A 24,070-nucleotide genomic window follows, 5' to 3' on the forward strand; every position below is an offset into this window, starting at 1 on the left:
AGTTTGGGTCAACTTTGGGCCTATCTGAATTGGGCCGGGTAAGTCCAAGTAATTTGGTTTTGGGCTGGAATGTACCCATGCTGGTTTTACACCGGATATTTTGTATGTGCATTACGGCCTCGACTAATCTAGATTTACAAATTCAAAAATTGTAATTTGGTTTTGAGCTTGAGTGTACCCATATCACCATCATCACTATTGTCAATCACCATAATAAGTTATTACTAATACTAGCCACCATTTATGATTATAATCATCAATTATCATTATCATAATAACCATCAATAACTTTCGTTAATCATCATATTATCATCGGCTATTACTATCATTCACCAGAGTTATCAATTGTTAGTATCAACTATCGACATCAATATATATTGACAATCACAAATCACTAACTATTTATTATCAACGTCATTTTCCAATCACCATTCACCGCCACTAGCATAATTAACCATTATTAAAAAATAAAAAATCTTTCATTAATATATAGTATCAAATTAATTTTTAAATATAAAAAAAATCATAATTATTTATCATTTAAATCTTAATATTAAGATATCGACTGTTTAATCTTAATTAAAATAAATTAGTCCTTCAAATCATTAAAGCTTTCATTTATATTTATAGAAAAAAGGTCATTATGGGAAAAAAGAAAAAATAATAAAATTTAAGAAAGCAGGCAAAGTGTTTGACAGAATGCTTCAATGGCAGAACAAGGCATGAGCAGAAGACCATCGCCAGACCCAGTGTCAGTGCTACGAGGTCACCGCGCTTCAGTAGCTGATATTTGTTTTCATCCTTCTAAAACCATATTGTTTTCTGGGTATGAACTTCTTTTGTTATTTACGATACTCTAAGCTTTCGTTTTTGATCATAGATTTTGAAGTCGAAATTTGAATAAATTGAGTTGTTGAAGTTGTAACTTTTGAAATTTGAGGTTGTGCTCGGATATGCATTTTAATTGTAAAAAGAATGAAGCTTTGTGTGTGGAAGTCCCAAAACTGGTCTGAGCTCCCGTTTGGCCATAGATTTTGAAGTTCAAACTTGAAAAATTATTTTTTTTGAAGTTGTAATTTTTGGAATTTGAATTTGTGTTTTGACATGCATTTTACTTTGAAAAAGATTGAATCTTTGTGAGTGGAAGTCACAAAATCCCAAAAACCAGTTGGGAAGCATGCGATCAAATTTCATGGTCAAACAGATATTAAGTTGACATAGGTCATACTGATTGGGTACATATAATATGGTTATATTGCAGGTCAACTGATGGAGAATTGCGGATTTGGGACACAGTACAGCATCGTACAGTTTCTTCTTCTTGGTAGTATAATTTAGGATAGTTTCTTGTACTTCGATTATACTACTTGATTTTGATATGCTTACTCAGTCGAGGATCTTTTGGAAACAACCTCTCTACCTTTTACAAGGTTGGGGTAAGGCTGCGTACACCCAAACTCCACTTGTGGGGATAATGCTGGGTATGTTGTTGTTGTTGTTGGTTCTTGTACTTCGATTATCCTATAATTTTGCTGTAGTTATTGTTCATAATGCTTTATTATGCTTTCATTTCCGTTTATTCTTTTTCTGGACTGCTTTGGACTGTTTTTCCTTGAGCCAAGGGTCTATCGGAAATAACATATCTACATCTTTGAAGTAGGGGTAGGTCTGTGTACACTCTACTCCTCCCTAGATCCACTTTGTGAGATTACATGGGTATGTTGTTGTTGGTATGATTTATAATGATTTGGCTGGCTCCCCTCTTTGATTATGTAGTTTGAACTTCTTCTTAATTAGTCCCCTGGACTAGTTTGGGATAGGTATAGTAACTGTTTTATTATGAATTTTTTGCAACCCAACTTGGCATATTTATTGTTCCTTAGTAGACTTCAACTAGTTTGGGATTGAGGGATAGCAGTTGTTGTATTCCAAGCTTCTCTATAACTATTTGGGATTGAGGGTACTTGTTGTATGCTGAACTTCTTCTTGGATTCTAATACAGTTGGGGATTAATAGTCAATCACTACTAACTGCAGGGTGCATAGTGCAGCACATGGGGTTATTTGTGTTGCAGCGAGTCCTATTCTAGGGGATAACAAAGTTATCAGGTGCCTCTGTCTCTATCTTTATAATCGTTGTTAATTTTTTTGATATTTCAGTCAGTAGTAATATTGTCACAATGTCTCTGAGTTAAAAATGAAGATGTTTTAGTGCCCTCTGCTATTATGGATAGTTGGGTTAATTTTGTTTATGGTTTGCCTTCTGCTATTTCCACAGCCATGGCAGGGATGGTAGCGTCAAATGTTGGGATTTTGGTGAAGGAGGTTTGTCCAGGTTTATATGTTTTAAATTATACTTGATACTTTACAGGGATTCTCATTAGTTTGCGTCTTGATTCATTTGTTTTTGAACATTGTGTGATGGAATTCTGTGGAATGCTTAAATGAACCAGTTATTTGGTGTGATAATGCATGATAGCTTATTTGTCCCCCTGAATTCTTGGTTCAAATTTGATCACAAGCTTTTTTTATCATCAATTCTAAGAGCAATGTGGCTTTCTTTTTTCATGTAAGTTAAAGCATTATGCCTTCATTCTGGGTGCTTGGAGAAAATATATGGACTCACAAACTTGATCTCAAATCCTACATTTTCTGCAATTTGATAGTATTTAATTTCTAGAAAGTTATGCAGAGATTGATATATGAGTGGTATCAAGAAACTAAACCCTCGAGAATATTGGACCTTCTACTTCTGATTATAGCAAAGTTGATTTAAAAACCTGAAAATGTCTTTGTGATCTAAAAAATTTTAGGATACAACAAGATGTCATGTTTAGTGGACTTGAAGAAAGACGAGTCAAGTCACATTTTCTTTTTAGTGAGTTTAGACTTGTTCTCCTCCTTGGGACCGAGCATGGGGAAGTTTGGGTGGTACCACCCCCACAATTTTTGTTTGAAATTTAATCTACTGAACCATCTAAAGTACTTTGAAACTTGATGGATGAATACAAATAAATGGAATTGTAATCTCACGGTATCAACAGAAACAGTTTTCTAATGCATCACTAATAATCAAAATCAATCCGCAGGAAATGCAAGAAGCCAAGAACAACTGCAAAACTTCCCAAACTTTGGCAACTAGATCATTATGCCTATATGAAAAATCTACATGCAGACTAATCGATTTAGAGTTTTAGATATGTTGTGAGGCAGCCTTGGTGAGCTTCTTCTTTGTTTCTTGTCTAATGGTGGTGGGGGGACAATTCTTCTTCCTTTTTTGTATTTGTCTTTTTTAAGTCCCATATCTTTTCACTTATGGTATTTTTGGGAAGTTAGACTTAAATGTGGCTAGTGCTGCAGGTTTCAAAGTTTTGTAGGCCTTCATATCGTATGAGAACTGATGCATTGCATTTTGGTGCTCAAAATTCTTTTTCAGCAGTATGTATGCAATGTTATATGTGTGATGTCTCAAACTGATTTCATGATAACGACTATCAAATCATAATTGCAATTGCATTGTAAGGAATGGTTCTAGGTGCAGTGGATCTTGTTTATCAAATTTTCTGGACTAATATTTGCAACATTATCTTTTCGATAGTCATTCCTTTACTTTCCTTTACAAGTTGTCGTACTATTTGCTGGCATGTTAGTTCAACTTTCGTTACCCTTTGATGGTGTTCAATATCCGTTTACCTTATGATTAGGAATGTGATTTGTGCTTTCAACAGGACACCATTACTTACAATAAAGACAAACGCTTATCATTTCTGCAAACTATCAATAGCAAAGTCACCAAGTGAGGCATTGGAGACTGATGATCTGGAGATAAACAAAATTGTTGATGACGCGCAAAGGGGAGAACAAGGAGATCAATCCACTGATTCCACCAAATCCAAAGGTTTTCTTGCTCGTGCTTGCCAGTTCTTCACTTTTCAGTTCATCTTTTTTAATTAAGCTCAGTCAGCGCATAATTTCTTAAATTTGAATTATTTGAATTTTGAATGTGCACTCACCTAGATTAGTACAGATTTTGAAATTATCGTCAACTGAATGATATATTTAAGGGCTATTCGAATTGACTTCAATATCTCTCAATATAGGTTTTATTTTAAATCTAAAGAAAAATATCAGATCCGTGTCAAGTGTTTTGCATTTTATATCAATTTTAAAGCGTCCACATCCTATTTGAAAATGTTGGGGTTTGAATAATGAGAACAAACTGAATACAGACTTAGTGCAAATTGCAGAATTGATCACCTTTACCCTGGAAGACTTGTCCGTCAGGTTTCGGGTATGATTTACATATTATTAGTGAAAGTTCCATGTCAGTTTTGAAAGCCATGCCTCCTCTGCTTAAGGAATAGACTAATACTTCTTTCTGTAAAATGTGCTAATTACCACTGTCATTTCTCTAAACGAAATAAAATAAAATAAATCCTCAAATGTTTATTATAAGATCTCATCCAATTTGAAGTAATCAAATTTGTTAACATATATAGGCACCGTAATGTGCTTAGGTCTGAAGAAAGCTTCCCAAACCCTTTAATCATCCAAATTCCCCTTAATGACTGAATTTCCATCAAGTGTATGCTTTTAGTCAAAGGTCTTTCACGTGAAGCTTTGACGAAGGCCTTCTGGTAGCCTCTGCAGTCAGATTACAATACCATATTGTTAAGTCTCAATGTGTTATAAATAAGATCAAGACTTAATATCAAGAAATGAAATCATATACCCGAGAAAATCAGTTTGTTGTGGTTTTTGTTGTATATAAACACTTGATGATGAGTGTTTTTTTAAATGTTACTTGGAATATTTGATGCTATTCTGTTCCTATATATTGCTCTGGTTCTGAAGTAAGCTTCTTTGTGTACCTGGATATGATTGGTTGTGTGCATTGCTCTGATAATATTTTTAGTGATAAGATTGTTTAACATCTTGAAATTTTCAGGTAAGGAGCTTAGTGAAGGACCGAAATATGTTGCTATAGCAGGGGAACAATCTTCTGTGGTTGGTTGATGGTTATTTCTTAGACTTTATCTTTTCTTTTGAGTTTGTCTTATGGAATTTACTGAACACTAACCAATCCATGTGCAAAGGTTGAGATTTGGGATGTCAATACTGCAGAAAGAATTGCAGAGCTGCCTCATAGCTCTGGTAGCCTCTCAAATCAGACTCCGAACCAAAGAGGTCTGTTTTTTTCCCCTCTTTTCGAGTTCTCTTCCCCTAGCTTGTAGCACATACTTTTGTATCTGCTTCTAAAACTTTTTTATCTGCTTGGGTTTCTCTCTCTCTTAGGATACTCACTGTCGTTTTGCTTTTTAATTTGGTTTAAAATTTCCATTTGCATTTATTCATAAAGTAAGTGTACCCCCAGGAATGTGCATGGCGGTTCAAGCGTTCTTACCTTCTGAATCTCAGGGGCTCCTAAGTGTTATGGCAGGGTTTGTCCTCGTATCTCCAATAGTAACCTAATTTACATTTCCTTGTCTACGTGCCTTTACATTCATATTCATATGTCCATGCTTCCTTGTATACTTTTATTTGCTTTTGTGTGTACATATAAGGAGTAGAATTTTCAACATTGTCAAAATTCCCTGAATATATACTTCCTCTAGATATAACTGCAGAAAAGATTTCTAAAGTACAGTGGAGCATTTAAAATCTTGTATGGTAAAGATTACAATCATGCTTCTTTGATCAATCAGCTGTGAAGTGATTCTGGGGGCACACCTGTTGATTTAACGTTGACAGTTTAACATGTCCTGCAGTCTGAGGAATTTTCTTTCTAATTCTAGCTGACTGATTGGACTTCATTTTTTCTGTGGTTTGTTTTTAACCCCTCATAAAAGCCCCTTTCCGCTCTCAGCATTTACAACTCCACTCTAGAACATTACCAAGAGGCTGTATTCCATATTAGTTTTCCAATTGGATATCATGTGAATTGGAACCTAATAGGCCCTTACACGAGCAATTTTACTCAGGTGGGATTGACTAAAATGTTAGCACGCCTAGCTGCTGCTAGGTCTCGACCCTCTAGCATGGGTGAACCCTTCTAGGACTGGTTTAAACTAGATGCAGTATACCCTATGTGGCCAACCAGGTTCTACCAACCATGCCCCTTCCCTAACAGTTGTACCTTTATTGGGGTGTCCGATGCCACATGGTATACTACCAATGTTCAATGTTTTTTATTCAAAAATCATGTACAAAGAATTCTTAACTGGATGAAAAATGATGCAAGGATGTTCAAATCATTGCAGCAAGATAATTTAAATTTTCAGAGTGAGAGTACTGTACAACGCATGAAAATGATTATTCATCACATAACAAGTATGATCATGCTACTCTTTTTGCCTCCTGACGGAGTAGGGACGTGATATAACTAGGATTCTTTTTTTGATAGAATTTCTGCTAAAAAAATGATATACGTGTATTTCATCAATTGGTGCTTGACTTAGCAAACTAGATTCAAATATATATGCCTACAGGTATGAGGATGGATCCATTGCTTGGTGGGACTTACGTAATCCTGGAGTCCCATTGACTTCAGTCAAGTTTCATTCAGAACCAGGCACATTATTCTTCCATACATAAAACGCTTCATAATGAACCTTTTCTAGTTCTATTTTCATACTTAGAACAGGCATAAAAGTCATCTTGTCTTCTCCCTACAGTTTTAAGCTTATGCGTAGATGGATCATGCAAAGGTGGTCTCTCTGGAGCTGCTGATGAGAAAATTTTGATGTTTGCATTGGACCATTCTTTGGTAACTCCAGCGTACTCTCTAATTGCAAGATATGCTATAGTTGGATGGTGCTGTTGATGTACACATATTTTTAACATAAACTCCTCTTATTGCAAGAAACTATTACTAACGTCTTGGTTGATGACTGATTTGAAATGTGCATGGCGTAAAGCTGTGAGGAAAATTTGGTTCTGATGTTTGAACCTTATTATCCACATACATCGACAAGTTGGTCATCCTTTGTCATAGTGTGTTTAATTTGTGAATATGTGTAGTTTCCCTATTGCAGCATACACTGTCAAGCCAAGGAGAAACATTGTCCCCACTTAGTAGATTGCAGCTATTAATAGTTAATTAGTTGTGGACCTTGCAAATAGTGGCTTCATTTGTATAATATCTTATGTATTTTATTTATTTATTTATTTGCTGGTGTATTATCTGGTGAATGTAACTTTTCTACTTTTTCTGTAAACTAGGGTTCTTGTTCGATAAGAAAAGAAATTGTTTTGGAGAGACCTGGCATCGCTGGAATCTCAATCCGTCCAGACGGGAAAATCGCTGCAACTGCTGGTTGGGATCAACGGTAGGGAGCTTAGACTCTCTCAAACAATCCGATTAGAGTGTTGTTGCACGCCCTTCTGTCAATGAAAGAACACTTCTTTTTTGTAAGCATATGTGTTTGGTATTATGTCAATGAAGGAACGTGATACTTTCTTTTTTATAAGCATATGTGTTTGGTATTCTGTCAAGGAAAGAATATGATATGATCATTGTATTAAAAGTTATAACTTCCGCTAAGGCAGGAGGAAACTCGAATCTAGTGTTTACGTTGTGGTCATGATTATTAAGGTCAGACAGTGTTAAATGTACTCTCCTGGAAGCATCCCACTTTCTTTTCTACAATTCACATATTTGATCTTGTATGAAAGTATAGATGTTTTCAATGCAGTTTATTGATTCCTTTAAGATAACTGCTTGTGAAATTCTACTAATTGTTGCTTTATGCGAATTCTTTTACCGTTGTTTAAAGCATGTAGGTCGTGTATTTTGGCATCACTCTAACAATAGCTGATTCAGTTATCTTGAATTGCATTGTATTGTCAGGGTTAGGATTTACAATTATCGCAAAGGAAAACCTCTGGCTATTTTGAAATATCATCACGCCACGGTATGCAATTCCCTTTTCCTTTCCCTTAAACAATTGTCAAACTGACTTCATATCATTTTCATGTCCTCTCTCACAATATGTTTCTGCAGTGCAACGCCGTTTCATTCTCTGCTGATAGCAAATTATTGGCTTCTGCATCTGAAGACACAACAGTGGCTCTCTGGGAACTTTATCCTCCTAGAACATGACGTTGTATCGTTGTTAATCCTCTTCTAAATTAGTTCTTTAGACAACAATGAACCTCTATACAAACAGTGATTCGTAGGTTATGGTTTTTACCTGTCTTAATTCTGGCGGAATGTTTGTAATGAAGCGCTTAATGTCTGAAGTTTTGCAGCGCGAGAAGTAATCCCCAGATGAACATATGGAGTTGCTGGAAAATATTGCTGATCATCAGGAAGAGAAGGGGACCTTAAACTATTTTTGGGACATAGACTCTTTGGTCCGACCTTTCCCCGACCCTGTGTATCCAAATTTTCTAACATAGTTGTGAAAGTAACTCTACTTGTAACTCTTAAACAAGGAATATTGTTACATCAAGCTCTTCATTTACATTTTGCTGCCATTTTTTGAGTTAATACCTCAAAATTCTCCTAAACTATCAAGGTTTTATTAACTTTAATATTTAAATTATGGAGTATTGTTATTATTCCTGAACTATAACATTTTCTATCTAAAACTCTTCTAGTGCAATGTTGCATAAACACCCTATAAAACGCAAATAATTTTGACCATCTTCAAAATAATCCATAAATTTCAAGAAAAAAGGACCATTTTATTCTATAAATATTTGTCCAAAAAAAAAAAGAAGGAAAAACTAGTGAAAATTTGTTAGGTACAAAACAATATTAAAATTATCTTTGTGAATGGTAGATTACGACAATTCATAAAAACAATCATTACTACTTGTATTATTAGAGGGGACATTTTACATTGCTCTTTCCGAGTATTCGGAAAAAGAAAAAAAGGAACATCCTTTTAGATATATAATTTGCCACGTATTTTTAAACAGTTTATAAGTTAAAAATTATTTATAAATTAAAAAAAATAATTTTAAAATAAATTCATCCAAATAAATTTAATAATTTATTGAAAATTATTTTAATCACAAAATAACTCTAATTGGTCAGTCTAACACTAAAAAAAACTAAAAATAACTTATAAGCCAATTAAAATGAAAGGAGAGTCCATTTATAGGAAATGAAAGAACTGAAAATCAAGAATTCAAATTTCCATTAACATGAACACTTTTTGGATTTCTCCTTCCTATTTCCCACAAATTAAAGCTTCAACTTTGGAACCCAGAACCAAAATTCAACCATTTAGCTCAAAACCAAATTCCCCAACTGAAAAAATTGAATCTTTTTTGCCCTTTCATGTGAAATCCATCACTAGTACTTCAAACCCTTTTGTCAAACACTGCCTTAAGCTTCGCCAGAACTCCTCTTATCGCCATTCTCATGGTTCTGTTCTTGTTGTGGGTTCTACCCCTATTAGGTAACTTTCTTTTCCTCCTAGTTTTCTACTGTTTTTTTCTTGACAATTTGGATGACTAATATAGTAATATTGGGTGCTCCCTGTTTTTTGGGAATGTGGGGTGGAGGGGCTTTGAATTTGAGTATGGATTTTCATTTTTGGATAACAGTGGAGGGACTTCAAACTGCTTGGAAATGCTTTGTTTCTGCTAGGTAGGGATAAAGTCTGCGTATGCTATACCTTTTTCAGATTCCATTCGTAGGATTAAACTAGATATGTTATTGTTGTTGTATAATAGTGGAGAGTAGTGACGGAGCCAAGATTTTTACTTAGGGTTAAAAATATGAATAAGTAAACACACAAAGACGTGGAATGAGGTTCAACATATACTATATATACATAAAAGATAAATTTAACTGTGTAGAAATAGTGTAATTTTCTGGGGGAGGAGGTTCCTTAGCCCTACCTAGCTCCGCCTCCGGTGGTGTTGTATTTGTTTGAATAAAGAAGAAAAAATGTCAAAATTGTGGGCATTTGGTTGGTGGAAGTCAAGAAAGAGGCTAATGATTTTCACATATTTTATCAAATATGGTGGCATAAGTGTGTTCATATGCACCAACCATGGCTCTAAATTGCCTATAAATAGACATCTCCACCATGAACACATAACAACAAAAAATCTAGAGAAATACATGTGAGATTTAGAGAATTTTCTCTTGGAGATCTCTTGGGTGTAGTATTTTAGGTATTTGGGTGTGAGAAAAATATTGTATATTATATGGTTGTAACAATTTTCATATAGTGAATATTTTTCTGGGTGGTTCGTGGTTTTTCTCTAATTGAGGAGTTTTCCACGTTAAATCTTTGTGTTGTTATTCTCTTTAAGTTTCTCTATTATTCCGGAATGGACGGGAATTAGTTGTCAGTGCTTTTTCCTAACAAGTGGTATCAGAGGTTTAGGTGTGGAATAATTTTTTTAAAATTTTAGTATGCCTTGTGGTTGCAACTTTGTCTGATCTTCCACATCAGGAAAAAATTTTGAATTAGAATTATTGTTTTCAAGCGGAAGTTTCGTCTTGGTGAAGTAGCAAGTAGAGTCTGATTCCGGTGGAGCTGCTTTGGGATACTTGTATATTTGGTAATAGTGCGAATAAGTACAATCTAAAGAGGTTCTGGCTAAGGAATGACTTGGTATTTAAGTGTATCCATTGTGATCCACCTCTTTTTTCTGGGAACTAATTTAGTGGGTACTTTTTCGTTGCTATTGTCCATTTATTAGTACTGTTAAGCATGTGAGGGCAAGATTTGAGAAGTTTGGTTAGAGAATGAGTTTTGAAGCTGGTTGTGTGAGAAAATAAAATCAAAGCTGATGAAAAATTACCCGCAAGTGTTGTCAAAATCTAGTATGCATTAGTTAAGAGATGAAAAAGCTTCAGCGGTGGTTCTCGAACTATGGTGGTTGTGATTTATGACATGTATGATTACAATGGGGATATAGCTTTGAGACTTTTGTGGTTCTCTATTAATGTAAAGAGGTATCAAAAGAAGTGGTCAAAGATTCAAGTATGGTCAAATGGTAAAAATAAAATTGAGGATTTGACTAGTGGAATTTTGAAATCTTTGTGGACTGAGAATTTTGATCAACAACTAGTAAACTCGGACAAGGTAGGATTGTAAGGAGCTGTTCGGCAAATTCTCCGACTGTACGCTGGGATAAGTATACTTATGACATGTTCTCCAAGGTTGTCCTGATAAAGTATGGAATAATTCTACCGTGTCCACAATTTGCACATGGACATTAGTTGATAGGTGATGCAAGGTTTGTGGTGGAAAGGATGTCGATGGCTAATGAACTCTCAAGAAATCAACAAGAGGGTTGCACCATAAGTTATTAGCGAGTTTTTCGACTGAAATTGGAAAGTGATTTCAAGTGAAAATTCTTGGATTGATTTTTCAATCTTAGTGGATGTACTCTTTATGGTAAGGTATGATAATTCTTGAATTTAGAATTATGATTGTCAGTAGCAGACAATGTGAAAGTTGCAGTTGCACATGGTTGGTCAAGTATAGAGTTAGGTGGAGAACTGATTCTGTTATGTGTAGCTGGACAACTGTAAAAGCCAACGAGTTATATTTTTCTTCTTTTTCAAAGGTGGAGATTTGTTGTATTTGTTTGAATAAAGAAGAAAAAATGTCAAAATTGTGGGTATTTGGTTGGTAGAAGTCAAGAAAGAAGGCTAATGATTTTCACATATTTTATTAAATATGGTGGCATAAATGTGTTCATATGCACCAACCATGGCTCTAAATTGTCTATAAATAAGCATCTCCACCATGAACACATAAAAAAAAAAAGGACAGCCCGGTGCACTAAAGCTCGCGCTATGCGCAGGGTCCATGGAAGGGCTCGACCACAAGGGTCTATTGTACGCAGCCTTAATCTAGAGAAATACATGTGAGATTTAGAGAATTTTCTCTTGGAGATCTGTTGGGTGTAGTATTTTAGGTATTTGGGTGTGTGAGAAAAATATTGTGTATTATATGGTTGTAACAATTTTCATATAGTGAATATTTTTTTAGGTGGTCCGTAGTTTTTCTCCAATTGGGAAGTTTTCCACTTTAAATCTTTGTGTTGTTATTCTTTTTAAATTTCTGTGTTATTTTCTGCTTGAAGGTGGTTCGAGAGGGACAAAAATTAGTTGTCAGTGTTTTTTTTTTCCAACAGGTGGAGGGACTCTTTGGGTGTGATTAGTACAAAGAAACATGTTTTTTCATGGAAAATCCTTTTCTAATATCTTACTTATTTTCCATTGTTTGGTAAGTAAGCATAAAATATTGCCCCAAGAGCATTTATATGTAATGTAGGAAAACGCTATGGTTCGGATGGGTGGGGAGTGGGAGTTTCAGGTTGGTGAGGGTTGGATGGTCAAGGGTTGGAATTGGGGTTCGTCGGAGGTGGGGGTAGGGAGGGGACAATGAACTTGGAAGACTACTAAAATAATTTGTTTTCCCTATTCCTACTAGGAAAGTTATTTTTCTCATTTATAAGGAACTTGTTCTCCTAGAGAATATATTTTCAAAAACAAATTTGACCAACCAAACATAGGAAAATTCCATACCAAACACACCCTTTGTCTTAGGTTTGGATAATTTCATCTGATTTAATCAGTAACCTTTTTGTTAACTAGTTTTGTTGCATATCTTTTATATGGAATGCTATATAGTAAAAGAACAGTTTTGCACTAATAGCCATGTGTTGAAAACAGTGAAATTGATTAATATCAAATCTACTATCTAGTAGTGGTTTTAAAGAATGTAATACTTTTAGCTTGAGTTTAAGAGTTTGAAGTTTCATTCCATGAATACATGTTACATATACAATTCTCTTTTCCTTTTGCCCATATGTATGTTTTTATGTTTTTCTCATTTTTTTGTTTTCTTTTTCCGTGTGCTCTATTGTATAATTTAGCCATTTCATGTCCTTAATTTGATGTCGAGTCCTTGTTGATTGTCGTTCACTTAATAATTTAGCTCGACCCTCACATTTTAATGCCAAGTTCTTGTAGTTGTTAGATTCATTTGCTTTAATGCTGGGTTACAACTTAGAAGAGTATTCCATTCCCCTTTGGGATATTCATACACTGAATTCTTCCAAATTGAAGGAGCACAGTGTAGATCATACTTAGTTCCGTAGGGACTTACTTTCTTTTGACACATAGCAGAATCTCGAAACACTTGAGCAAGTGTTAGCGCAGATGATTGAAATGAGATGTAGCAATAAAAGATGGAGTAATTGATCTTAAAATACTTACCTCTTGGTAGAAATCATGATTTTTTTTGTGCTTTTCATGTTTCCAAGTGAATGCTTATATCAACTGGATAAATAAGAGGATGTGAACAATGTTGAATCTTGAAGGGACAGCTTCATATGTGTATGTTTTAACTGCCTAAGCACTGTCGTTTTAGTTTAAGAAGCTCATTTGCATCTTTTATAGTTATGATCTATAGATTGGGCAACTTTCTGCCGAGTATTTTCTTCTGAGCTGTGTCCTTTACGTTCTCCCTTTGTTTTGTTATCTTTTGCACTTGTTCATGTTCTTTACTCATTCTTCCTTTCGTATTACTTTTGTTTTAATCTATTTCATTTGTGTTCTTCAATCTGTTTATTTGATATTTTGAGCAACGCGGCTCTAAAGATCCTTTGTGGTTTGCTACTTTGCCATTTGACAGTTTGATCTTTGATGAGGTAAACATCTTCCTGTAAAATTTTGACAAAGTAGAATGAAAATCTCATAAATTAGTTCAGATTTAGACAATGTTGTCTTGGTACTGATTTAACCGGTCTACGTAACCTTTCTCAGGGAAATATATAGTTTTCAAGAAAGAGTACAAGAGAGACCTATTACATTAGACTGCTTACTCGTGCTTGATGAAGCTCATATACCTGAAGACCTAAATCTTCAATCAGTTCACCTTGTCCGCATCAGCTCAATGGTGATGAAGAAACTCTCTGGTTTACAGTCGATTGATTCTATTGAAATGATTGCGTTAATGAAAATTCCTTCAACATTTCACAGTGTTGATGATGAATTCCTAGAAGAAGACTGCAGTAACTGGTTTGAGAATGCTCATCGAGTTCTAGTTCTTGATGGAATCCAGGTAAATTATTTAGACCATATCTTGGTTAGCTTAGAATCCATCAAAAAATCAATGCTAACTAGGACTGTCAATTTCAAGAATGTACGCACACCTTACCTTTAAAGGATAGAGAGTTTGTTTCCGATAGATCCTCGGCTCAAATGTTCTTTTACTAATGTGAAAATAAAAAAAATCTCTTTGTCTTCACCTAGTGCAAATTCAAGAGTATAAGAAAACTTAGAAATTCACAAATTGTGCTAAAGAATCATATCAGAATCATTGAATTCATGACTATTGGTTGATGCAGGATCCTGGTAATCTTGGCACATTACTTAGATCGGCGATGGCATTTGGATGGGTAAGGAGATAGTTTTAATTTTGATTTTTGTCGATATTATCATTTATTTCTTAGCTATATCCTCATTGGTCAGTGCTTTCTAGTTTCTAGTATTGTGTCTTATGCTGAGGTTCTTTGGTTCGTTCACGTTCTCATTGTGGTAACTGCTTTTGCATAAGGCATAATACATAAACACGGTTTCAGCTGACAAGTAGACACTTCAATTTTGAGTATACACCTCTAGGCATCTTAACTCAGCTCCACTGTGTAAGTTGAACACTTCAACTTACTAAATGATCATCTAGACACCTCCAAAATATATGTGGCACGTCAGTATCGAATGTCCACAAGATACAATGAGGACAAGTTGGAGTATTTATTTAGTTGTCAGTTGAGACCAAGTTGAGGTGTCTATATGTGTACGATCAAAGTTTGAGTGCTTACGTGCCAACTAGGGCCAAGTTTGAGTGTTTGTTTATGTATTATGCTTTTCAAAATCGTTCACGTTCTCATTGTGGTTATTGCTTTATCAAACATTTCTGTTTGCAGGCGACAAGCTTTAATTCATGATCATATAATATAACATAACATGCAAAGTAGCTTTAATTCCTGGCCATATTGGATTTTTATACGGTCAGACCTATCTATAACAACATTTCACCATAACTGCCATGTTTTCTTTGAAACCGACTTTGCATGTTATGTTATATTATGTTTTCTATAACAACATTTTGCTGTAGCAGCCAAAATATACCCTGACAAATTATGTCATTATAGAGATGTTTGACTGTAATATGCTAAAACAAATCTTTTGGCAGGGTGGTGCCTTTCTGCTTCCTGGCTGTTGTGATCCATTCAACGAGAAGGCTCTTAGAGCTAGTCGAGGAGCTTCCTTTCAACTTCCGTTAGTCTCCGGTGATTGGCTCCATTTAGATGCTCTAAGAAACCATTATAACATGAAAATGCTGGCTGGCCATCCTGCAAACGATCAAAAGCCAAGGAGAATTTCTAGGCTCACCCACGACTTTACAGATTCGTTGGCTGATAAGCCTCTGTGTTTGGTTTTGGGTAGCGAAGGAGGTGGCCTTTCTGAGAAAGCTAAGGATGCAAGTGAGCTTGTGAGTATTCCGATGACCGGAGAATTCGAGTCTCTTAACGTTTCGGTTGCTGGTGGAATATTGTTGTACATGTTCCAACCTGAAAATCATAAAGATTTTAGCTCTGGTTGAAGCATTCTCATCTTATTTCAAGCAGCATAGGAATTTGAAGAAAGTGAAAAAATGACTATTTTCCCACTTACTTTATCAGTCTAATGACTAGATAGTACAACAACTTAGCCTCGGTCCCAAACAAGTTGGGGTCGGTATATGAATCCTCACAGCTCGTAGCCAAATTCTTCTTACGTATCCTAGTTTCACCGACAGTCTTTTACACAAAGGTTTTCTCAACTGTATCTAATACTAGGGGCGAAACTAGCATTCCAGTTACGAGTTCGACAAAGCTCAATAGTGTTGGTGAAGAGATAATATATGATAACTTTGTATTTTTATTAACTTAAGTTTAATTGATTAACCATTTTAACGGATCTCAAAGGATGGTCCTTTCCTTTAGGATAATTGGAATATTTATTTAGAATCACATATAAGTTAGTAGACCACTAATGGAGTTTAATTTAGCATTATCTTAATTAAATAATATAGATATTGTAATTAACCTTAAAAACAATTAGGTGGCAACTCCTATTTTTTTTTAAAAAAAAACATCAAGATGTTTGTTTCACCTAAAATTCGAGGGCTTGTTTGGTATGAGATATAAATATAATTAGAGGCGGATCTAGGATTTTGAATATCTGGGTGTCACGCTACTTTGAATAGTAACATATGCCAAAAATTTTAACGTAGAATAAGATAATACTTAATATTTATTAGTAAATATGTATACAAAATTTAGACTTGTTTTGTCTTGCATGGTAAAAAAAAAATTCTAAGAAAATATAATCCCATAGCAGGGCTCAAACTTGCATCCCTACGATAGTAAACTTAAATTTCAATCACTTGCACAACAAAGCTCATTATTTTTAAGGGTGACACATTTTATATTTATACTTTCTTATAAATATATATATACATATATATACAAATTTTCAACCGAGACCACTGGGTGACATAGCACCCCCTCAGATGAACATAGATCCGCCTCTGAATATAATTAATTCCCTCTTTCTCAATTTACGTGGCAGATTAAATTATCTTTTTAATCAATTTTTTATATATATTTTTTAAAAATATTTTATATTATTAATTATTGTGATTTACAATACTTTCAACATAATTTTTAAGTATATAAATTTCACGATCAAAAGTTTAAACACGGATTTAGAGTATGAGGTATTAGCTAACCTAATGGGACGGGATAAAAGGGTTCATATGTTCCCTTTCATCAAAAGGTTACATTATAAAGTTAAAGTTAATTTTTTGTATCTATATGTAGTATATAGTGATATTAAATTATCTTTATCATTTTTAAATCTTTATAGTAAAAATTATAATTTCATCATTGTTTGATTTAAAATCAAAGTATGTGCAAGCTAGTTTACATCAATATCATACAAGAAATCGAATAAGAAATTTTATATTTCTCCTACATTTTATATTCTAAAATATCTTTATTTAACAATTTTTAAATATCATATTTGCTTACTTTTTCTATCTCAATTTATATAATATAATTTGTTTGGACATGTAATTTAAGATATATAAAAATATTGTGATATGTTCCAAAACTACCTTTAGAATAAATAAATTTATAAATTGAAAAGTATATTTTAAAAGTAGAAATGTTTATGAGTGTGTATAAGGCTTCAAATCTGGTGAAAGCCCAAATCCAGTCAAACATTACATTACCGAGCCCAAACTTCTTCCCGTAACCGGAAAATTTCTACCGGTATCCGCCATACCCGTCGGCAATGTGGTCGGCGAAACCTCCACAACCACCGGCATCTAGTTACTGCAGTCTCCAAAGCTCCGTCCTCTCTCTCGCCATCTTAACCCTACTCTCCTTCACATACCTCTCCCTCAAATCCTTCCATCCACCTAATTCTCCTCCTTCTGAAACTCCTTCTTTCATCGTACAATCATCTCAGGTAAGCTTTTCTTCTAGAACATGCTGATTTATGATCTTTTTTTTTTTCCAATTAATTAATTTATTTGCGATTTAAGGTTGTTAGAGCGGAGGAGGAAGTGTTATCAGATGTGTATAATTTGCCGGAAGTGTTTAGGTTGAATTATGAAGAAATGGAGAGGAAATTTAAGGTGTATATATATAAAGATGGAGATCCGAAGACGTTTTATCAAACGCCAAGGAAGCTGACTGGGAAGTATTCTAGTGAAGGATATTTCTTCCAGAATATTCGAGAGAGTAAGTTTGTTACCGAAGATCCAAATGAGGCTCACTTGTTCTTCATTCCTATCTCTTGTCATAAGATGAGAGGAAAGGTAAGCATTGTGTTCTAGAGTATATTCAAATTCTTAGTTCAGTTTAATGCCTGATTTACCTAATGTGCTGAAACTTTTGAATGGAGAGTGGTAATGAATACCTTATACAGACATCAGGTGGCTTCTTTTTGTAATCCTTTTGATTGGTACTAAAATCTCTAAGTTCCTTGATATGAATCGATTGGTTTAACGAGGTTGATAGGCATTTGCTTTTTTCTTAGCTGATGAAGGTAAGTGTTCGATATCAAGGAGTGAAAGACATGATGGTTAGTTTTTGTCTAGTTTAGTTAGATCTTATGCTAGAGAGGGTGCAGGAATGAGAAATACAATTACTTCTTAGGTTACTCATTGTTGTTGGCTATAGTATAAATAATCTTCTTAGGAATCAGAAGTCCGATTCCAGCATCTATTAATGCGGGCTTGTTAGCTGAATGTGTTAGTTTTTCCAATCAAGTGTTCGTTGCACCAGAATTCTCCTAAAAGAATTTTTTTTCTCTCATGTTAATTAATTAACTGGAAATGCAGCAACCAATGCTGAGAACACTCTCCATTTTTCATTTATAAGGGAACTGGGAATCACGGTGTGCATAGTAATGTCATTTCTGTCTCCTTTGCACTTACTGTGTGAAGAACTTTTCTCTTTCGGCCTTTCTTGTTGTTGCTATATCCATTTAATGTATGATGTTTGTTATACTTGGGTAGTATACCAGCTCTTGGTTTATAAAGATCATCATTCTGCGCCAACATTGAAAAGTCTTGTACTTCTTGAAGAACATATACTTCTTGCTCATAGTCTTATTATAGATTCTGATCCTAGCTTCTTCTCTTCTTCTTTTTTTTTGGGTATGTTTTTTTTTTTTCTGATCCTAGCTTTTGTAACATAAACTGTGAAATTATTTAGAATTGGGGTATCCGATCTACCCAACTCTTGGGACTCCTCATGTATTCTATAAGAATATATTCTTTGATGGAATGCAGGGCACATCATATGAGAACATGACCATAATTGTACAGAACTATGTTGATAGTTTGATAGCCAAATATCCATACTGGAATAGAACCATGGGTGCAGATCACTTCTTTGTTACCTGTCATGATGTTGGTGTCAGGGCAACTGAAGGGCATCCCTTTCTTGTAAAGAATGCAATCCGTGTTGTGTGCTCCCCTAGCTATGATGTTGGATATATTCCACATAAGGATGTTGCTCTTCCACAAGTCCTGCAGCCATTTGCCCTTCCTGCTGGAGGAAATGATGTTGAGAACAGGTAATCCTGTCGGATAATGAATGTGCTACAGATCAGATCATTCTCTTTCCATAGAAATGTCTTTCTACTTTTTTTTTTATTCTTTCATCCTTTTTTTTCTTTCTGTTGAGACATCCAACATGGTAATCTCTCTGTGAGAAATAGAATACGACATTTTCACTGCGGCAAGGATGAAGAAAACAAAACCTCTGCACCAGTTTAGTGATAGTTTATGTGGTAGAGACTGCCGTTCTATAGCATTTTCATACTCTTCCTCTAAAGCTAGGCCCTAGTGTAACCGCCATCTTGCGCAATAGTTTTTTTCCCATAACATTTGAATTACGCCATTAAATATGGAAAAAATGGAAGATGAAAAAGTGACTAGTATTTGCCCTTTTTTTGTACAGAATGCTCTTTTACTTATCCCAATGCAATGTTTAAAAAATAAATTTTTCTTTACCTTTCAATTATTTATAATAACTCGTTGTCATAATCCGCATACTCAGCCCCTTCCTAATTGTAATTCTACATATGCGGCACTTTCTAAATAACTGACTTTTTCAGCCGTTTCCGAGACTCATACTTTCTTTAAAAGTTTTAATTCAAGCAATGATCTCTCTGCTACAAATATTTGTTGCAGTATTTTTCAACTGTATCTTTTGTTTACCTTCCCTTGATAATTATGCTTCTCAGTTGCAACTACATGCCCTTGGCTTCTTGTCATATATGTCTTCTTCTTTACTATCTTTTATGTTGATTTTCCTTTTTGTGGGCACTTGTATTTGATGAATTTCATGGCCTTTTTTTAATGAGAAGATAGAAATTTATCAAACAGCACCAAGAAGGTACTGAAAAAAGAGCATCCTTCGGTAGATTGAAGGTCTGCATAAGATTTAACAGTGATTCTGAGTTGGAAATAATACTTTTCTTACTCCACAGATAGAGACTTTTTAAACAATTTTCATGGACATTTGTCTTAGATTACAGTCTTACACTGAATATCATACAATAGTAGATTGATCAGGTAGTAGTTGTATCTTATTATTGGTGTTCCAACACAATTAGCCTTTTAACTGAGCTAAGTCCCTTTGTGTCAGTTCAGTGAGAGACAAAAAAGAGATGCTGGTGACCTATATGTTCTCAACCTTTTACTGATAATTTTCAGATATGTGAGGTTTCACAAATCCATAGACCTCCCAACAAAAAATAGGTGTTTTGTCTGCACTCACTTTCCATGTAGTACTATAGATACATTGAAAGACAAATGTCAATCTAATATGCTGTGAGAGGATATTTCAAAACGTTTTAACTTAAAAAGGGTTGAGTGGTTATCTTATTCTTGATTATTGGTCTTCTGCCCTCAAAAACTCATTCTGTAAAGTTAATGATTAATGTTTAAACGTATTCACTCGACCCAATCTTCTTCCTTTAGAGGAGGCGGCTTTAGAAGGAACTAATTCACTCTTTGCCCTCCCCACTCCTCAATCATGAGTCTTTCTCATGAACTATTTTCTGTATTAATGGATCTTGTAGTTGGAGTAAAACTTTGTAGTCTGGTTTGTCACTTATGAATGGTCACCTATCACTATGCATTTGCATAGCCTATCAATATGTATGCGTAGATGGTCAAAAGTTATTATTGTAAAAATTGCTTGTCACTAACAGTAATCCTAATTTGTACAGGACAACTTTGGGTTTCTGGGCAGGTCATAGAAACTCTAAAATTAGGGTTATCCTGGCACGCCAATGGGAAAATGACACCGAATTGGATATTTCCAACAATAGGATAAACAGGGCTACAGGACCTCTTGTTTATCAAAAGAGATTTTACAGGACAAAGTTCTGCATATGTCCAGGTGGTTCCCAGGTTAACAGTGCTCGTATAACAGACTCAATACATTATGGATGTGTTCCCGGTAAGGATTTGAGCTTTTTAGTCAGCTTGAAACAGTCGTTTAGACTGCTCTATTATGTTGTCTTATCTTCAATTAAACACCTCATGATACACTCCAAGTTGAGCGATGGTAGAATTTCTTCTTAGAAGAATGACTACCTTTACCTAGCTTCTCAGTTCTTGTGGATATTATGACGAATTTATGATAAGCTTTAAGATAGGATACGAAAGGTTTGTAAGATAGTGTGAAACCCAGTCTTTGATCTTCATTCACAAACTCAGTTTTGCATGGAAGAAAGTCTTACTCGATTCTGAATTGGTGCTTGCACATCCTTCTTTCTTCAACATGTTAGTTCACTGCTTTATGTATCGCTTTGACTTAGAAGGAACTCTTATATAAATTGAGAAGAACTGTCGTGTCTCAACAATTGAAATCACAAAAGAAAAAGCATATATATATGCAGTCGACACACGAGATAGTCGAAGGGGGTTCGACATCTACTTTATATACATAAAAAATTATTTTAATCATGTATAAATAGTATAATTTTCAGCCAAAGGGGGTTCGGATGAACCCCCTCGGCACAAGGTGGGTCCGCCACTGTATATATGTATGTATGTATATATATATATTTAAAAAAAGAGGACGGACGAGGCTCAATGTTAAGAGGTGATATTTACTTGTCTTTTCAAAAGAAACAAAAACTTGCGATTATTATTGAGATCCACCATAACTGTTCAGCCACATGTTTTTCAGTCTTCTTTCTCTCTTTTTGAGAAATGATCTTCTTTCTCTTAAGTAAATGTAAAAGATAAAGGGTCATTATAGCTGAGGCGCTAGAGGCCATATGGAAGGGGGGGGGGGAGTGAGGAGACAAAGTAATTGGTCATCAAGTTAGTTAAAAACAAGATGGCATGAAGGAATTCATGGTGAAATGCTGTTCAACAGACTTGTTCATCTTTTTCTAAAAGCTATCTGATTGTTTAGCTTTCACCGTGCTTGCTTCCTAAACCTCCACTACTTTTTGGGTCATCTTTGCAGTGATACTTTCTGATTACTATGATTTGCCATTCAATGACATTGTCAATTGGCATAAGTTTGCGGTCGTACTGAGGGAGAAGGATGTATATGACCTAAAGCAAATTCTCAAAAACATCACGCAAGAAGAATTTATCACCTTGCATAACAATTTAGTAAAGGTGAGTAACATCTTTGAAACTTGATCTGGATTATCCTTTTTGAGTATTTACACCCATCGTTCATACATAATGTGCTAGTGAATGTGAGAAGAAGCAAATTGCATCGCTAACTCGCTAAGAGTCTTTATCAATAACTTTCTTTTGATTAATCTGCCCTTTATCAGGTTCAGAAGCACTTCCAGTGGAATTCACCTCCTATAAGACATGATGCTTTTCATATGGTCATGTATGAACTCTGGCTGCGCCATCATGTGATCAAGTACTAAACCGGAAATTAGGAATACGATAAATCAAAGTATAGGAAGAGCTTAAAGTTGTATATAACTGTTTCTTTATCCGCGTTTCTGGGTGTTGGAGGGAGGTCCTAATGGAGTCAAAACCACAGAGGCTGAGATCACGAGAGAGTTGTTTCTTGTGTAATTTATGTGATCTTTTTTTGTATCTATCGAGGAACATCTTTTAGCTCTTGTTCCTAAGAGGGTGAAGATTGATTCTTGTTTGTGCAACTGCAAATTAAAGGATGTCATTTTCATGTAATGTATTCATTTATTCTGTAGATGCAATTGGATTTTAATCTGAAATGACTATGTTTTCTGTTTTATTGGTTTTTCTGTCTTGTTAATGAATTTCCCCATAGTGTCGGATTTGAATTTTTATCCCCCGCTTAGTAAAATTTTTAAAAAATGACCTTAACTCAAAAAAAAATGTTGGGAAGAATTTTTGTTGTCCATTAGATATAAGTTCTAACTTTTGCCCATTAAGAAGAACTCATGGTCAATTGAACAAGTTCAAGTTCAAATCCTGAGTAAAGAAAAAAGGGACAATTTCAAATATATATGATAAACTAATTAGTTTACAACAAATATTGTCATGTTTTATTTGCATAAAAAATAGCCAAAATCATAGGAAATATACAGTGACTATACAATATAGTTTGTCATAAGTCATAAAAAGTATACATTGACTATACAATATAGATTACTTATATATGAGCTATACACTGAATATATACAATATAGATTACTTATATATGAGCTATACACTGAATATACATTATGATACACTCAAAAAACTGAATATAGTTTGATTATACATGAAATATACACTGACTATACATGCTTATACAACGAATGACCATTTTTTTGGTAATTACTTTTGTCGAATGGCCATGTGGCATAATTATCCCCCCAAAAAAAATTATGTTGAAAGCACCGTCCCCATAAATAGGCCCTACAGTATACGAATTCAAATTAGTCTAGCCGCAACACGGATACAAGGAGCAGATAATTTGGATTCAAAGCTATTTCTGTCTTCTTTTGCTTAATCAGTTCCCTTGAAAGAAGCATTATAAACATAATTAAACTTGACAAAGCCCACACATAAAAATGTAGAGAACAAATATTTTAAAGGAATTTGACAAAAGCCCTAAACTGCTGTCAAACTCATACCAATATTCCCAAGTGATTCATGGTCCAATACCAAATCTAATAAATAAAATTCACATTTTATGTCGACCAACTCTATATATTTATCTTATTTATGAAATCAAATAATTAATTCAATGCTAATCTTTCTTCTTTTGTTCATTATATTTGATTTGCCTTTCTTACTATTGTATTTTCATTTATACTTATTTTTGGTATGTTTTATTTGAGTTGAGGGTCATAAAAAAAACAGTTTTTCTAAAGGTCGAGTATACATCACCCTCTTCAGATTCCACTTTTCGGCAGTGACGAAACCAAATTTTTCACTAAGTGGATCAAAATATAGAGTTATCATCTACTCTACATACATTTATAAATAATGTCGTTTTGCGTCAAAGAGGATTCAGATTAAATCACTAGGCCCAAACTTTGCTCCTACTTGTGGGATTAT

At 34.5% G+C, this 24,070-nt stretch overlaps 3 protein-coding genes across 3 annotated transcripts; all 3 read left to right on the top strand.

Moving 5' to 3' along the window:
- The first annotated feature begins 611 nt into the window (after positions 1 to 611).
- Positions 612 to 8,492, top strand: LOC129897518 (protein DECREASED SIZE EXCLUSION LIMIT 1). The gene is made up of 13 exons (XM_055973039.1): positions 612 to 826; positions 1,262 to 1,324; positions 2,037 to 2,108; positions 2,278 to 2,334; positions 3,728 to 3,897; positions 4,948 to 5,006; positions 5,096 to 5,186; positions 5,374 to 5,440; positions 6,488 to 6,570; positions 6,674 to 6,765; positions 7,221 to 7,327; positions 7,849 to 7,912; positions 8,002 to 8,492. Exons 1-13 carry the CDS (start codon positions 708 to 710, stop codon positions 8,098 to 8,100), a joined length of 1,143 nt encoding a protein of 380 aa, XP_055829014.1. The 5' UTR covers positions 612 to 707; the 3' UTR covers positions 8,101 to 8,492.
- Positions 8,493 to 9,113: 621 nt separating this feature from the next.
- Positions 9,114 to 15,750, top strand: LOC129897534 (uncharacterized). The gene is made up of 4 exons (XM_055973040.1): positions 9,114 to 9,409; positions 13,750 to 14,047; positions 14,334 to 14,384; positions 15,182 to 15,750. The coding sequence occupies exons 1-4, from the start codon at positions 9,153 to 9,155 to the stop codon at positions 15,590 to 15,592; spliced, it is 1,017 nt and encodes a 338-aa protein (XP_055829015.1). The 5' UTR covers positions 9,114 to 9,152; the 3' UTR covers positions 15,593 to 15,750.
- Positions 15,751 to 17,189: 1,439 nt separating this feature from the next.
- On the top strand, positions 17,190 to 22,794 carry LOC129897550 (probable glycosyltransferase At5g03795). Its single transcript, XM_055973041.1, has 6 exons — positions 17,190 to 17,505; positions 17,582 to 17,857; positions 18,836 to 19,122; positions 20,785 to 21,017; positions 22,038 to 22,195; positions 22,360 to 22,794. Exons 1-6 carry the CDS (start codon positions 17,329 to 17,331, stop codon positions 22,459 to 22,461), a joined length of 1,233 nt encoding a protein of 410 aa, XP_055829016.1. The 5' UTR covers positions 17,190 to 17,328; the 3' UTR covers positions 22,462 to 22,794.
- The last annotated feature ends 1,276 nt before the right edge of the window (positions 22,795 to 24,070 follow it).

The sequence above is a fragment of the Solanum dulcamara genome, chromosome 1, assembly GCF_947179165.1.
Source record: "Solanum dulcamara chromosome 1, daSolDulc1.2, whole genome shotgun sequence".
Lineage (NCBI taxonomy): Eukaryota > Viridiplantae > Streptophyta > Magnoliopsida > Solanales > Solanaceae > Solanum > Solanum dulcamara.